Source organism: Centruroides vittatus, unplaced genomic scaffold (genome assembly GCF_030686945.1).
Source record: "Centruroides vittatus isolate TY-2023 unplaced genomic scaffold, ASM3068694v2 scaffold_1478, whole genome shotgun sequence".
NCBI classification, from domain to species: Eukaryota; Metazoa; Arthropoda; class Arachnida; order Scorpiones; family Buthidae; genus Centruroides; species Centruroides vittatus.
In genome coordinates this window covers 30,381-47,842 of record NW_027122680.1, presented here as the reverse complement: position 1 = coordinate 47,842, position 17,462 = coordinate 30,381, and the positions used below count along the sequence as shown (strand labels likewise).

Below are 17,462 nucleotides of genomic sequence, written 5' to 3'. Positions count from 1 at the left end.
AATTACTTTTTATTAAAATTATTTATAGTGAAATAAAATTTGATTAAATTTTAAATTCGTACTTTAAAAATATCGACGACATTTTGGCTAGTTTTTTTTTCTTTTAAAGTCGGAATCCGTTCCGAGCTCCATTTGTCATTCGAGTACGCAAGCATCATGCCGAAGGTCGTGTCGAGAAGTATTGTTTGTTCGGATACGAAAGATCAAGAAGAATATAATGAAGAGAAACCGTTGAATGTTTATTACTGTCTGTGTGGAAACATGGCTTTGATTTTAGGTAAGACATAAGTATAATTTTAAATGAATTCTGTACTATGGAGGTAAAGGTTCACGTGGGTAAAATTTCAGTTCTGAATGACAGGTTTTGGCTCCCTACACGTATGGGCTTGGGTCAACCCTGTAAAATATGAGTGGGACCAAGCCCATAGGTCCCCTAGACCTATGGGCTTGGTCCCACTAACCCCTTTTTGCTCGTACTAACCCCTAGTACGAGCAAAAAAGGGCTCAATTCAAGCTCCGAATAATATGTTATCAGAGCTATAGAGTGTACCCATAGGAGCAAAAAAGTCAAAGGAACCATACCTCTACATGTGACCCTTTGTGAGATATACCCCAGAAAATTACTCTGTGACATATGCTCTTTTTCTATCTCTAAACCCTCCCACAGAGGTGTGATTGTGGAAATTTTTATTAAAATGTTTAAAATTTGTTGGATCAGAAGAGTCATGTTTGTGCTTTAAGACACTACAGTACAACATTGTGGAATTGGTTAGGCTACGGTTACTGTGGATGCGAATTCTGACAAGTATGTCTGAAATCCTCATCAGAACAAGGTGGGTACACTACGTGTTTTCTGATAGTCAGTATGTTTCTGCCTCCCAGCAAAATGGACGAACTTGATGAGTTTTATTTTCTTGAAAGTCTGTTGATTAAGTTATTGTTGATAGGTGGTGGGAAAAAGAGCATGTTAACCACTTATTTTCCACAAGAGACGATAAGAGTGAGTTCCAAATGTTATATCAAGATTTGTGGGACAACCCGCAAAAGAGAAATATCTCTGTTGGGTTAGTTTTTGTCTTTCATGTTCCACAAACACCTATTCTCGAACACAAGAGTAATCAATTTATCAATATCCATGTTGAAAAAACAAAATACTCGAAATTCAATGTCAGAACGCACGAAAAAATCAAACTTGTTTGAACGCTCGAATGGTTCTGACTATATCGTTTGTGTTCTGATATGGCCTTCGCTGCCAAAGTAAACACTCTCATTGGAAAACAGATATTTGTTCGGACGAACTCTTCAGAACAAGATTTCGTCGGAATTCGCATGCGCAGTAACTGTAGCCTTAGAAAGGATTTTTATCATAAACAAATTTTAAAATTCTGTGATATTTGAATCAACGTGTCTTCAAATCATGAATGTTTCTGTCAAATTGAAATTAGAAGCTATTGATATAATTAAAAAAGGATCAAGGAAAGTTCCTGTAGCCATCTTGAAAACAACAAGAATCGTGCGACAACTAACTAATGGGAATACGATCGATGGCAAAATTTTTTCACACTGATCGTAGCAAAGAAGCTCGACAGTTCCGAACTTCGAAACAATTCGCAAAATGGTAAAATATGCTGGAAATGACATCGTGTGTGATGTGTTATTCTCTCTGTTTTATGCTTTTGCCAGCAAATTGTGCTCAGTATGAACTAAACTCTACAGTAGCCAAGATTTGGGAGTCGGATCGGCTACTGTTCGTGGCTAATAAAATTGCAACTGATATTTTGTTTTTATACCTATAGCTTTATACCTTTAAATGAAGAATAATGATAAATGGACAATTATGGTATTGATGTTTATATAAACGTCATTTAATAAGATACAACTACTAATAACATTCAGTAATGCAAGACTAAGCTTATTTTATATCGGAAATGCTTGCTGATGAACACAGAACTCGGGATTTTTAGTACTCTGTTATATCACGCTGCTGGATATACAGTGGTACCTTGACTTACGAGTGTCCCAACTTACAAGTTTTTCAAGCTACGAGCTGTCTCTTGGGTGATTTTTTTTGCTTTGAGTTGAGAGCTAAAATTTGTGTTACGGGCCAGCTTCAGATACCCCCATCACTAGTTGGTGCAGCGAACGCTACAGTAAACCATAGATTAAGAAAAAGAAGTTGGAAAACTGCCGTAATTTCATCATTTTCATTACTCTTCCAATGACTGACAGGCTTGTTTACAGAAAAACATGTGATCGAGTGATGTAGGCATTAGTTTACTTCCATGTTATGTGTAGTGCCACCATCTCTCATTTCTCAAATTTTCTATGTTTTCTTTCCTTATCTATGTAGCAAATGCTGCAACATCTGCAAAACCAGTTTATTGCAGTACATTCTATTGTTTTTATACAACATTTGTTATTTATGAGTACATTTTTCTTATTTAGAAACATAACAGAAATGTTTTGGGGGTTCGGAACAGATTAATGGCATTTCAGTGGAGAAAATTGATTTGACATACGAGTAATTTATGTTATGAGTTTTGTCACGGAATGAATTAAACTCTTAAGGCACCACTGTATCATTCTTTTTCTTTGTCTCCTGACGCTACTGTATTAAGAATAACAAACACACCCGTGATTTGACAATGTTCTTAGCCATTGGCCAATCAAATATGTGAGTTTGTTTCTTTGTATTTCCTCATTTGGAAATAAACATTCATACTGTGTAAATTTCACTGTAAAGTTTGAATTTCATATTGACATTTTGCTGATAGTGACAATTAATTAATGTATTGACCATTTTCAATCTGAAGTAGATAAATGGAGATGCATAATAAAAATATTTCCAAAATTTTTTACAGATTGTAGTCTCGACAAGTTACCGTTGAGACCCAGAGATGGAGCAAGGGTGATAGATGGAAGCAAACATGCTCATAAACTCACCTGTGATATGGACGAAGTTGTTTATTTAAAAAGGTATGTCTATTAATCGAACATTACAGCAAGATTCTTATTGGACTATTATGAGGGTAATTACTGTATTTACCCAATTGCAAGCTGATGTTTTTTGATTTTTTTCATGGTTCGAAAAATGTCCCTCAGCTTAGAATCGGTATCATTAATATGGTCGGTAAAGCAGGTCGGCGGTTGTCGACTTTTCTGACCTCACAGACCACTAAACTCACAATTTTGAATCCTGCGGATCACTATCGTGAATTTTTTTTAACAATACAAATGATACAGCAATAGAATAATGATCATAAAAGTTCTATTTTACTTCATTAATATGAAATTCACTTGTTTAATTATAACAAATTAGTGCAAATTTGTTACTGCTTGTTTGAAATAAGTTTATGGATTCAAGTGAATCCATAAACTTATTCTTATCTTCAAGTGAATCCAAGGTGTTTAAGTTTTAATTTAAAATTAGATTTATAGTACAGTGGACCTTCGATATAACGTGCATGTCGGGCTGGAAACAACACCTGCGTTATAAGGTGAACTGCGTGGTGTAACACAGTTCACCTCTTTACTTTAGCAATAATGTCAAGCTTTTCTTTCACACTGTAAGCTTTTCTTTTACTCATCACGCATACAATAATTAAACACTATTCAAAATATATGCAGGAACTCAATACATACACAATTACTCAATACTCGATACGCAGTAACAATAAAATGCGCTACTCACTAACACCACATGGACCTGTATAAATGTAAAATTAAATTAATATGCCTCAATGTCCTAAATTTGTTACAATTTTATTATCGTCTACAAGTACGCAATTTCTATTAATAGGACCTACTATACTGGTTTTAAGGATTCTGCAAGTTCAGTTTGAAGTTGTAGAATCCTTAAAACCAGTGTAATAAGTCCTATTAACAGAAATTGCGTACTTGTAGACGATAATAAAACTATATAAACGTGTTTGAGCTTATCGTGTCACGAACATCGCCCGTGCTATAACCAAGTGTGCGGTATAGTGAGCAGCGCTATAACGAAGGTCCACTGTATCAACATAGGAAGTACATTTTAATTCATCGCATGAATTGTGAAGAGGTAACATTTAAAATGACGACAATTGATTTATGTATTGGAAAAATAACCCGAGACTAACGATAAAAGAAGAAATTGCATCCTTTTCGTGCCTTTATTTTTGCTACAAATGCTGTAAAAATGAAATATCCAGATTGTTTTTAATTAAAAATAAGCAATTTATTGTTGATGTGATTAAAATTCCAATTTTTTTTTCTTTTCTGCTGACATTTTTCTTATAATTCTTGATAAAAAGTTATGGATTTTTATAATGTTTTTGTTAGTTAATATTTGAGTTAAATTTACATTGTAATTTATATAAGTTAAATAATTTATTACAGAATTTTAAAATATTTTAGTTAATATATTATTTGCTTTGTTTTTTTAGGCCAGAAGGAATTGAAAAACAGCACAGGAAGAAATGTAAAAAGTAAGTTTTATATTAAATTAGTAAAAAGTTAAATAATCTTTTTCACGTATAACACTTTATATTTGTTTTACAGATGCGGTTTATTTTTATTTTATCAACATAATCCTTCGAGTAATATAACTTTCGTTGCCAAAGGCGCTCTCTGCAAAGTAGTAGAAGGACTTTTGAAAACGAACATGTTCTCGCAAGTAACAGCCGAACCTAAAAAGGTAAATTAGAAAAATTTAATTTTCGTTTTTGCAACAGACATAAAAGAACAATGCCAGTAATGTTTTTACCCTTTTGTTTGTTGATATTTATAAATTTTATTCTGCGTTAATACTCGAGTAACTTTATTTATAACAAATATTTTATATATTTGATTGACGTTTTTACAGATTATGGTTACAAAACATACAAAAAATATGGGAAAATTCAGCTCTGTTACAGTTTCGACTATAGATGAAGAGGAAGAGGAAATCGAAGCTGTAAGTATAAATATCACTTGTGTTAGAATAGGTTCGTGTAGTAAATCGACTCTAAAAATAACCTACTTTATGAACTATTTTTGTTTGTTTGAAAGAAAGAAAATATTTAAAATCTTATTTGATTATCAACTAGACATTTAAATGGAGTAAAATTTATTTGCAGTATTAGTTTTGCGATAAAAATAAACCCGTTGTGCATATAAATACAGTATAATAGTATAAAATATTCTTATTTCATACCTTTAATCGTTTTGATGTGCTTTTATTATTTCTGGCTAAGGAAAGGAATTTGGAGTTGCAAAAAAGACAGAAAAAGGTCCATGTTTATTTAATTATTCCATATACAGGAACCTTTCTGTATTATATAAACTAAAGTAGGATGAAATTTAAATTGAAAATAAGTGAAATAATGTTTCCACCCATTATTTTGAGAACATCACTAGGTCTACTTTTCAGAAACTTGTAGTGAATAATACTGTGTTTCTCGACTGTGTGGTAAAATTTGGTCAAAGTTTTCACAGTGGAAAGCTTTTGCAGCATCCACGATCCCCAAGTGTCACTACTGGTATTAGAAGCAATGAAAGATTTGACGATATTACGGTCAATACTGTACAATCTTGGTACATTTGTACCCATCGGGAAACTTCACTAGGTTTTTGAAATTTGCTAGATATTCATTTGAGAGAGAGAATTGTGTAATTGCTTTGAGTTATACAGGTAAAAGCATTTCAAATTCTGAGACAAGCTTAAGCTGCAAAAATTGAAGCATGTACTTGCCTGGTCTGTTACAACATGCTTCGCTTTGTAAGCAACAGTTGCCGCAGTTCAACAGTCTTGCCAACTGCCAGTTCTTAGTACCTTTGAAGACCTGCATTGACTAGTTTTTTCAAGAAAGTGGGTTTTAAAGAATTTTTTTTAATTGACTGGTGCAACTAGAATGTTAAGAAGGAATCTGTTTTGTTCATCTGTTGTTTCATCGAGCACAACATGAGAAATCTATAACTTTGAATTTTGCAGTCATTGATTTATACAGTGATTGAGATAGACTTACTTTTAGAACTGAACTGTTGTTAAGAACAACTCTTTGTATACTTTTCTAAGTAAATTTTTAGAACAAGCTGTTGTAGCTTCAACAGTGGTATGCCAGTTTGAATAAATGTAGAAGTAATATCAGCATAAAACTGAGTTGCCTGTTCAATGAAAACAATTAATGGACGAGTTTGGAGTAGTTCTCCTTTTTCTAGTTCATTGTCCTCACATGTTTTACCACTTTCAATAAAACTAGTGCTACATAATCTCCCTGATAAATGTTCCTGATGGTCAAAGTGAGTGCAAAAATACAATTTACATCCATTTAAGCCCACTAAGATATAAATAAAATAGCTATATTATTTTTATGTTTTAAGAATTATGTATTTTTTGTATGAATGAATAAAATTTGATAACATTGCTACATTTTCATTTTACTTAATTTATAGATGATTTAAATTTATTAGGTAGATTCAAAATATAAAGTTAATTATTTGGATGGACTGTGAAAAGCCTTTGTATCTCTTTTACTGAATTGAAGTATATAGTAAAGTGTTGGACTTGCTTCTCTTAGTGGAAAGTATTCTGACGACTTGTTTGTCTATGAATCCATGACCAGTTTACCGAACTTGATGAGATGGTCAGTTAGTGAGTAATTGTATGGAGAAATTGACACAGAATGGTTGTCTGTACACACAATGAAAACACTGTCCCTTAATTTTTGAAATATGAATTCAATGCAAAGACTTTTCGACCCATCCACATATTTATTTTTCTTCATCGATTTGACTGGTTTTTGTATTTATTATAGCGTGAAGTTGCAGATTCGTATGCAAATAATGCAAGAATCATTGAAAAGCAACTAGAAAGAAAAGGAATGAATAAAAGGAAGTTATTGGAACAGGTATTATTTGAGAACAAATTTTAAATTAAATTATATATCACCATATTTTATGGCATATAAGATGCAAAAGTTGCATCTTATATGCCGTTTGCTTTTTAGTTTCTCAACATATGTCATTATACTGAGAAGCTCAGAAAATTGCCCGGCTTCTTATACGTGAAGTTGCAACTATTATAGGAGCTAGCTGTAGCCTGTAAAGGCTACAGCTAACTCCTATGATAACTCCTATCTAGCTTAACTTTTGGATAAAACCATCATTGTTTAATTAAACATAATACTATGTATACTGTAGAAAAAAAATAGTATTATCTATTTATAGTCTTTATCATTCTGTCTAAAAGTGTAAAATTTTATTTCTTCTTCCACGAAAAACCTTGACAATCCAGTGTGTTTATACAACTGCTAACGTTTTCAACCCCTTCGGGGTCTTCATCAGGCACAGCACAAAGGTAGTTTCAAATGCCCGTGAATGGAACCAAGAAACCAAAGCGAGTTCTATTCCAATTTTTGAAATCAAAGAAATTGAAATCTTCCAATTTCTTTGATTTCAAAAATTGGAATAGAACTCGCTTTGGTTTCTTGGTTCCATTCACGGGCATTTGAAACTACCTTTGTGCTGTGCCTGATGAAGACCCCGAAGGGGTTGAAAACGTTAGCAGTTGTATAAACACACTGGATTGTCAAGGTTTTTCGTGGAAGAAAGAATTATAATTCATCCAGTCTACAGTAAGAAGTATAGTTGTAAAATTTTATACTGTAACTGCTTGTTAAATGGTTTCTATCTGATTTATACTTTCATGTTTGTAAAAATTGCAACACTATGAAGGAATCATACAAATACGTATACTGTAACTTATAGGAATGAAAAGCAGGGTATGATATGCAAATGATTAGAATATCAGAGTGATAGCACATGCATGGGCTGAGAAGCACTCTGAACAGTTGTGTTAGCCGTATAAACAGAGTGCGTAGCAGAAAGTTGAAAGTAGTGTATCGTTGTCTGCCAGTGGTAAATGTTTCTTGAGAAGTCACTATGTCTCGTCACAACAAAGGGCATTACATGAGCAGGTATCCGAGTTTGAACGAGGGTGAATGATTAGCCTTCTTAAAGGGTGATTTTCTTATCAAAAATTACAGCTCGTGGGGTGTAATGCCATGATAGTGATGCGAGTACGGAAGCAGTGGACTGAAGAGTACCAAATGAGTTGCAAATCTGGCAGTGGACAATGAATGTTACATCAGCATGGGATTAAGACATCTCATCTGCATGACAATTACAGACCGTACAGCTTCATCTTGACAGTTGGCACAACATGGGAGCGCTGCTACAGGTGTGCCATTGTCTGCATCCACAGTTTTTGCTGACATCTGCCATGCCACGGATTGCGTGCAAGCATTCCTTTGTGCAGGATTTCCCATGACACAAAACCATTAATGTCTGCAGCTATTAATACAATGGGCTCATCAACACAGCCACTGGCATGCCGATTGGCAACTAATCGTCTTTTCTGATGAATCATGCTTTAATTTAGAATGCAATGACCGAGTATACGTTAGGTGCTATAGAGGTGAATGCCATCTTCCATAGTGCGTTATCCAGTGCCATACTGGGCGATCACAAGGTGTGATGGTCTGGACGCTATTGGATATCACAAGCGATCTCAGCTGCTCAAAATTGTGGGTACTCAACAGTAATCACTACATCAGTAATCACTACATCAGGAAAATTGTGGAGCCTGGAGTCATATCCTTCCTTCAACGTATTCCTATTTCACCAGCACAGTGCCCATCCACATGTTGCTAAGAATGTTCTAAACTCTTCAGCATGACAGATACTGCTTCTTATTTGGCCTGCTCATTCACGAGTCATGTCACCTATGAACATGTCTGGGATTTCATGGGTTGGGAACTCGCTGGTGATACTTGTCCCACAGTCAATGCAGATGAACTTTGGGTTTGGATTGAAGCAATCTGGAATGCTATTCCTCAGGTAGACATTCAAAACCTGTTTGATTCGATGTCACGACATGTAGAACCTCTTATTGAAACATGCGGCAGTTTCACTAAATACTGATTTTTGGCATGCATGAGTAATATTGTTTGTTGCTCTAAATTTAATTGTTTTTTTGTGTCACTACAGGTTACATGTGAAATAAATTTCATTCATTTCTGATGATTCCTTCATGGTGTTGCAATTTTTACAACCATGAGTGTATATTTGAAAAAATTTAATTACTGTAATTAATTAGAAGCTTTGCCTCAATTTCTTCAGTGTTTCTTCAATTTTTCTTCAATGACACTAAGCAAACTTCTACAAGTCCTTGCTTGGTGTCATTGAAGAAAGATACAATACATTTGTAATCATTATTATGTCAAATTTTTTTTATAATTGTAAGTAAAACCGAATCTATGAGGTGGAAAATAAATGCCGGCGGTTACAAACACAATCCAAATAGAATAATATTAACCAAATTTATATCATTTAGCCTATGATAAAATTGATTTTGTTATACGTCGTTTCATTTAACATTTCAATCTCTGAGAACCTATCAATGATGTCAAGTGACGACTTACTATAATTTGCTTAATTGTCTAATCTCAGTATAATTATGGGCATAATTTGGTTAAAATATTTAATTATTTAATCAAAACACTAGTCACTGTAAATTTTTACTGCATTTTTTAAATAATTTTTTTGCATTGCAGTCACTAAAAGGCTTTTTTGATGCCACTCACGGTTTTTGCTAATTTCACAGCAGTGGCTATGTAGTGAAGGAGGGCCAAAATATTGTTGTCAAACCATCAGAAAAATTTAATATTACAATCCACATGTGAACAGTTGTCTCTCGGAGGAGGATGCTGATGTTTTTATCTTCTGTCTACCTTTTTCATTTAATTATTAAAATATATTTAAGACGCTTTGAATACTGTGTGTGCTGAAACACAAACAAAATTGTTTTTTTCTTTACTGTAAATATTATCTAAATGTTTGTTCACCCCAAAAAAAATTTCTGGGCTGATTGAATCTGATCAAAAAAGATCAGATTTAATCCAGGACCCTCAGAGTGGTAGTAGGCTGATGCCTTAACCATGTTATGTCATTTGGCCAGTGATTAATTTAATTTAGTGCAGCGATTCTCAAACTTTTTCGATCTACTGCCCCCTTTGTTCCATAAAGTTATACCCAATGCCCCCTAACCCATTTTCTCTTGTGTGAGAAAGGATTGGAAATATTCTTAGGAAAACTTTTCTATGAATCTCACACTTTGTGCCCTTACCGTACATTGTTCTCGACATCTGGAAACCATTAAACACAATGTTTCCTCTTATCCGTTTAACAGAGGAAAGGGAACGGCTGTCAGTGACCCCAACTCTTGCCTTTGGTCACCATTCAGTACCTTGTCTCCAGTGCCCCCCTAGATTTACTCGCCGCCCACAAGGGGGCATTATCGCCCACTTTGAGAAACGCTGATTTAGTGTATTGATTTAAGAATTTTTCTATACTTATTCATATCATTCAGTTTTTCTTTTATTCTTTATATAGAAAATCATTTAAATAATATTTATTATTAATATATAAAATATATAGTAATGTATTTGTATTAAAGAAAGAATTTATTTTTAACCAAAAATGTTTAATTTAACAGGCCGCTCAGATAGAATTCGAAGCAAAGAAAGCGAAACCTCGTGGGACATTGATCGATAAATCTGCCTGCCCCAATATATGAAACTGTATAGAATTCTCTGTATAAAAAGTCATCTGTATTATATTCATTGTAAGTTAATAAAAATGATTTATATTTCTTTCTTTTTACCTGTAGTTATTTAAATACTGTTGAAAAGTTTATATATAATAAAAGCAAAATTATCAAAAATTTCAATATTCGCTTAATAGTCCATTCAATACAAACGAATAGTGTTCTTTTACAAATACACAATTGTTAAATTTATTGTTATATTTGTGTACAGATATCTGTTTGGTGGATAATGCCTTGTATACTATAGACTATAGAGCATTTGCTATAACATTAGTGCTCCCAGCCAAGCACCATAACATTCACCAAGTAATACTCATGTTGGGCTTTGGAGCGAGGCCCATCACTAATAGGGGTCTCGTTGTAACGGTATTCCGAGCGGCGACACCAATACCGAACAGTTGCGAGCGGGTAGGCCAAACACGCTTCGACAAATACGTCCATTGTGCACCCTATGAGATTACTTCAGAATTCTGATTTCTTTACAAACAATATAAAAACCTCCGAAGGAAAGCTGGGAACATCACCGGGACTTGAACGGAACCCAGACGAATATGTTTAGCCGAGTGATTTTTATTTTTCAGTTCATTTATATTTGACGAACAAAACACTTAACAATTACGTTATTGATTTATGTTTTGGTAACCATTGAAGGCACTAAAGTGACCGTTTTATGGTCCTAAAATTAATTTTAAGGTGCATTGATCGATGTTATGAGAATTTATTTACAGTTGTAGTCATAACGAATGCTCAGAAGAGAATATTGTGTATACCATGAAAAATATGTTACATAAGTGAATGGACACTCCTAGTTGCATATAAAGTTCAGTCGTTCAAATAACATACACAATATGAATAATGTAAAGTATAAAAGAGAGAATGCACGAAAACAATATTTGTTCGGACAATTCTTATACGAAGTACAGCTTTATGATTTATAATTCGGCTTTATTCGAGGCTTTTCTCATTAAACGTTTCGTGTGGTCAGTTGTCTGAAAACCACGCACAGGTAAATAATTCCACTCGACTGGACAATTTCTAGCAGGTAACAGATCTTTCAATTCTTCAAGGAAGTTTAGCAGAAGGCTGTACGGTAAGAAAAGTCTAGATGACGTCCCCGAGATTATATCAGATGACGTGTCTCCGGCATAATATCTTACACCGACTTCTTCCTAAATAGCCGCGATCCCCATTGTGTCGCGTTGCCTTATCCCATCACTCCACTCCCTTCGAATCTACATTGCCCTAAAGGAGCTAAAATGTACTGTAAATATTACCCTGTTTACTTTTATGGAAAGTTGTCCACAACATTCAATGATTAAAACATTTCTAAAGATGATAGAAATATAAATCATTCAAGAATGTTCCAAAATTTCTTGTGTGCAAAACAAGAGGAGAATGAAATGACAAATTATAATATATTTAATTTTATTAATTAATACCGTAGACATTTTACAAAAAAAATAAAGAATTTTTAACAAGAATATATTTTAGGTATTCTTGAAACCGTGTTTTCTTATATGTTGAGCATCAAACACAAGACCGTGTTATTTATTAAACACTTGGCACTTTTCCACTTCTATTAGTTCAACTAATAGAAGTGGAAAAGTGCCAAGTGTTTAATAAATAACACGGTCTTGTGTTTGATGCTCAAGAATATATTGTTATAGAACAGAACGAACCATGTCTCCGAATGTCCTGTTGTACGTTATAATATTGTTTTCGTCGAAAATCTCCGGACGATCGTCGGCTACCAAATAACGATGATGTATCAGAAGATGCAGCGTATAAAATTTCTTCCATTCGTCAGTTTTTTCACTATATAACATGAAAGCGAAATCTGTATTCACTCCAAAATAATCGATTACTCTGTGGACAAGTTCTGGAAAGGCATAAAGAATAGTTCTTGTTGGAAATTCTCCAGCATTGTAATACCATTTTTCGGGATCGTAAAACTCGTACGACTCGTACCAATATTTTAGAAATCTTGCATTCTTATGCGCAATTAAAACTTGATTTCCCAAAGAGTTCCCATTTAGATCCCATCCGAGAGTCATTTCAAATCTTCGAAACTCGTGCAACGAGTTAACCACAAAGACGTCATTATCCAAGTAAATCCCTCCGTATTCCCTAAGAATTTCAATACGCGTAACATCGGAAGAGTGTTCTATCCAACTTATTTTTGTACCAAAAATATATTCCGGTTTCTTTCTATATTGCACTTTCAGCTCCGGCACGTCTTTAATCGTGTCCCAATATTTCCCCGTTAAAGTGTGGCAGTTGCAGTGGACGATTATCGTCTTTGGTTTGTGATTGAGAAGTATGGATTTGATGCAGACCATATCTACAAACGTCAATTCGGGACTGTCGAAACGTATTAAATGAACGATATCGGGAACGATGTAACGAGGATATCCGGTTTCGTTGTTTGAATCGCTAAAATTGACGAGATCTAAAGATGGCTCCGGATCATACTTTGCAATGTAATCGTAAATAATGCACGTTGGGCATATTAAGAGTATGAACAAAACTAAGCAATATAATATAAGTCCTTGACGAGAATAAATCTTCTGAAGAATCATCTATTGCTTTTAAACAGGATCTAGAATTAAAATTTTATGTAGTAAAACATACATTAAGAGCATTGCCGAAATCTTAATTCGCTAGTTAACATTGATAATTTGCTTTCTTGCGTAGACACAATGAAGTGACAATTGATCTAAAACACTGGGCAAATAGCGATAGATATTAAAATTGGAAAATGAAATAAAAAATTGGCAATGGGCACCTGTTGTATATTAATAGGCCCTAACAAATGTTGTTAAGTTCCAGAATAATTTTGTTGGAAGGGAAAATTCCTTAGAAGTAATACCTGCCATATCGGTACTTAACCAAATGTATGCAAATTAAAAACCAAATTACGCAGTTGAAACGGCGGCGTGTGAGATTTGTATACGGAAACAACTCTAGTTACTATTCTGTCTAAACTTTTTCGAGCGAGGCGTCGTCCATTTTTTAATGGGTAATGTTACTTTGAACTTTTAAGAAAAAAACCCACCTTTTTGGTTGATTATATAATTGTATATTTATCATTAATTCCAGTATACAAGCTCTTAACACCAACACTCGGGAGGTAACAATCCCCAACAAATGCTGTGCTGTTTGTACACACGTATTTGTAACACGTACAGACAATTTTAAGGTACGTCTTATGGAGTGTCGTGTTTATATTTGTGTCGTATACCTCCCTTGTATGCTGTTGTATTGTTTAATTTAAGTATCTGTTTGTACTCTTTTATGTAAGAAACATCTTTTGTTGTTTAGTTGGCTGAAGAGGGGCATCGGCCCTAAACGCGCAATGTAAAAAGCGTTCCAACCGAATAAAAGACGAAAATTTGTCTAGTGTTTTAAATCATGTCACTGCATTGTGTCTACGCAAGAAAGAGAACATAAAACACGGTTTCCTCAAGATAAAATTGATAATTTGATTATACAGTATTAAGTGAAGACGGAGTTAATAAAAAATATAGGTAAATCATTTTATAATTAAATATTTTTTAAATAAATTACGAAAAAGCCTTATTCTATGCTCTTAATATAAGATAATATAATTATATGCCTCACATTATTAAACTTTCTCCGCAGTCTGGACACTAAGAGGGTCTTTTTTACCAAGCCCATTATAAGTTCGGCTGAGTGGTGAGAGATGGGGCTCGACATATCCGAACGGGCGACCCCCAAAAGAATACCTTGTGTTTTTCGACCTGTTCGGTTCGTTTTCGGACACCCCAGAGCGGTAGGTTGCCACCTTAACTGCTCGACCATCCGCCCCTTTACACCTTAAATGTTAACGTACGCTTTCAAGCATATTCACGAACATATCTTTCCACCATAAGTTAGCAGTACTAATCCACACTTAAACCATTAAAAGGGGAGAAAGACGTACCAAATGCTCCATGGCTGTAATAAACAATTAACTATTTACAACTAATAAAACAGTCGTTTTTCACAACTGGTTGAAAGCGATTTACTCTTGTTTCACAACTGCCAAGTAATGTTGCCAGAGTTGATGAAAAATCACCAGATTTGGTGATTTTTTAATGTATATTCGAGTCGATATCGACGAAGATGGATTTTAATCGTCGAGGTGCTTCGTACGTTTCGTGTGTAGACGGTTTTTCTTTTATTGCATTGGCCTATAAGAAGAAAGCTTAAATAAATCCACACGAAAACGACTTGCGATGGAGAAGCAGATAGCTCAGATTCAGTGAGAAATCATTCCCACTATTCTGTGTTTAACACGATTTGTAGTTGATTCTTCGGTGGTAACACACATTATGCCCATGTTGAAATAAAAACAATATAACGGAATTTCACACCCGCAATGTCTGTCATTTTATTGAACCTCTACACTAGCTCACGAATGTGGCTCATTAGATGCTAGATCACGGTTCTAAATAACGGAAGATGTGCTAACCGGAATTGTATTTGTGTCTCTATAACCATTGCAGTAAGTGTGTCTTTCTAACAAGTCCTTTATAGGTTCGGCCAGGCTGGCTTATTGATGAGGAACTGGGCCTAAAATATGCGAGAGAGATCATCCCCCAAAATTTTACAAGTTGCTCGCACGGATTCGATACCCGAAACCACCTGATGGTAGGTTGACGCCTTAACCACTTTGACTATCTGGCGTCACACCTTTACATCGTTTGTTTTATTGTATTTATATAATAATTGTATATTTAAAGACTTACAACGTTTAATTTTGTAGCACATTATTAATTCAGACATTATTAATTTTTCGATTCAGATCTTAAAATATTCATGTCTTAATAATAAAATAAATTATTAATGAATACAATACAGTAAAACCTGTTTAAAATGGAGCTTGCCTAAATAGAGAAAAACTTGCTCAAAGGAGCGATTTTCTATGGTAAATTTTACTATAAGGATATAACCTGTCCAATGCGGAAACGGAACATAACCCGAATAAAGCGAAAAAGTCGGCTCTGTTAGAAATATTCATTATCTTATTTTTAAACGAACCAATAATACACCATTCTAGGCGAAGGATTCCGGTTCGATTTATACATTAAAGAAGCTTAATGCTAGAAAATTGTATATTAATTAATTGTATAAATATATTTATGTACTAATAAATAATTCGTAAACTATTCTCACCTTGTTTAAAACAGCAGCCGAGGAATGGAAACGTCCAAATACAATACAGCTGCAAAATAGGAGCATACTTTGCAGCTGTATTAAATTTATATTAAGCCAATAAATTGATAGAAACAAGCAAATAAATTTTGCATTTTACTTTAAATTTTTAATTAAATAATTTTATTGTTATAACTAGTAGATGAGCATCAATTGACTGGCGCCCTGCTAACCGGAAAGTACCCCCTTTTCAATAATGCCCATTTTTCTTTCACCTAACACATAGCACAGTTCCATCTTCCTTACCCCCGGGGCCCTGTTAGCTGTGATTAACGGTGTTATGTGATCAATGGAGAAGCTCATTGTCGTACAACTGCGATATTGAGCCAAGCTGTCGGAAACGATGATGGAACCGGAAGCGATGTATTTGAGCACGTGACTCCACGGAACGCACCCGCTTTTGTCGTCCACCCGAAAGAATACGATCGAATATAACACAAAACTTCCACTAAATGGAAACAATACACAGTAGGGAGTACCGAACGTTACATTATTTTCTTAAGTACAGTATATGAATTATTTGCAATATAGTGGCTTGTGTTCGTTCTCAAAATTTTATGAGCCGATTTTGATAAAACTTTGCCATTTTCTATTCATTGCGATGAAGAATCTAGAAATGAAATAAATGTACATGTTGAAAACAAGAATCCACGATTTCGTTATAGATATGAAGTGAGGTCGAAGTGACAATGTCTGTGTTCTTTGAGAACGCCCAGTAGAACTTACGGGTCAACGGGAGGGCCTAGAAGTTCAATTCAATTTCAATTTCCATTGTTGGAACTTTACCTTCTGTTGGGTCCTATTGGGGTCCCACCAGTCAGTTGTTCCTATTTAATAAATCCCCGCCACGCATAGGCTTTGCAGGGATGTTACAAAAATTCAAAGTACAATAATTAGAAGTACAAAATAAATATCTCGCGACATAATATGTACAAGCCCCGCGATACCGGGGCAAAGTAGAACACAGAGAAGCTGTGCCATGGACACTTACGCAGGTGATGAATCCTAGTTACATTTCTTGTAGCTGTTGTATCTTTGGATTAGTCTCGAAAGGATGCTATAGAGTCTCTCTTTGCAAATAACAGATGGTTTTGGAACAGGCCAGAGAATATTTAGTTCCTCGGCGCTGAGCTGTAGTTCCAGTCTGATACTTTCCAGGCGGACGCAGTCATAGAGAATATGGTCTGGGTTTTCTGTCTTTCCACAAGTAGTACAAAGATCCGTCTCGGAGTGGCCATACTTGTGTAAGTAAGAGTTAAAATTGCCATGACAGGTAAGGAAGGTGGTATGCAGATGGTCAATCTTGAAGTGCTTCAGAGTCAATCTCTGGCAAACGTCCGGGACAAAAGAGAAGAGTCCTCGCCCTTTGCTCCAGGCAAGCCAGCGGCGCTGCCACATAATACGGTAATGATTCTTTACTTCGAATATAAGACTGAGTTTTGGAGTTTGGTCGTATGCCAACTTGGTATCTTGGGTACTGGCCTCCTTGGCTAACACGTCTGCCCTTTCGTTGCTTTCGTGGCCGATGTGTGCCCTTATCCAGCTGAAGTTGATGTTAATGTTTTTAGTGGACTTCTTAATTTCCTTCCAGATATACTGAACCAACGGGTGTTTATTTTCG

The 17,462-nt window shown here is 34.8% G+C and overlaps 2 protein-coding genes across 2 annotated transcripts; one reads left to right on the top strand and one right to left on the bottom strand.

Annotated features, from left to right (window-relative positions):
• Nucleotides 1–126: 126 nt before the first annotated feature.
• LOC136987176 (STING ER exit protein) lies at nt 127–10,670 on the top strand. Its single transcript, XM_067284865.1, has 7 exons — nt 127–277; nt 2,862–2,976; nt 4,425–4,466; nt 4,540–4,675; nt 4,844–4,933; nt 6,774–6,866; nt 10,514–10,670. Exons 1-7 carry the CDS (start codon nt 157–159, stop codon nt 10,592–10,594), a joined length of 678 nt encoding a protein of 225 aa, XP_067140966.1. The 5' UTR covers nt 127–156; the 3' UTR covers nt 10,595–10,670.
• Nucleotides 10,671–12,285: 1,615 nt separating this feature from the next.
• On the bottom strand, nt 12,286–13,203 carry LOC136987167 (uncharacterized). Its single transcript, XM_067284856.1, has one exon. The coding sequence runs from the start codon at nt 13,201–13,203 to the stop codon at nt 12,286–12,288; it is 918 nt and encodes a 305-aa protein (XP_067140957.1).
• Nucleotides 13,204–17,462: the final 4,259 nt, after the last annotated feature.

Bases quoted from the DNA above. Each gene is read 5' to 3' on its own strand.
- LOC136987176 (XM_067284865.1), top strand. From the start codon at position 157: ATGCCGAAGGTCGTGTCGAGAAGTATTGTTTGTTCGGATACGAAAGAT. The intron at 2,977-4,424 runs GTATGTCTATTA...TTGTTTTTTTAG, and splicing joins GAAGTTGTTTATTTAAAAAG to GCCAGAAGGAATTGAAAAAC. The intron at 4,934-6,773 runs GTAAGTATAAAT...TATTTATTATAG, and splicing joins AGGAAGAGGAAATCGAAGCT to CGTGAAGTTGCAGATTCGTA.
- LOC136987167 (XM_067284856.1), bottom strand. From the start codon at position 13,203: ATGATTCTTCAGAAGATTTATTCTCGTCAAGGACTTATATTATATTGC.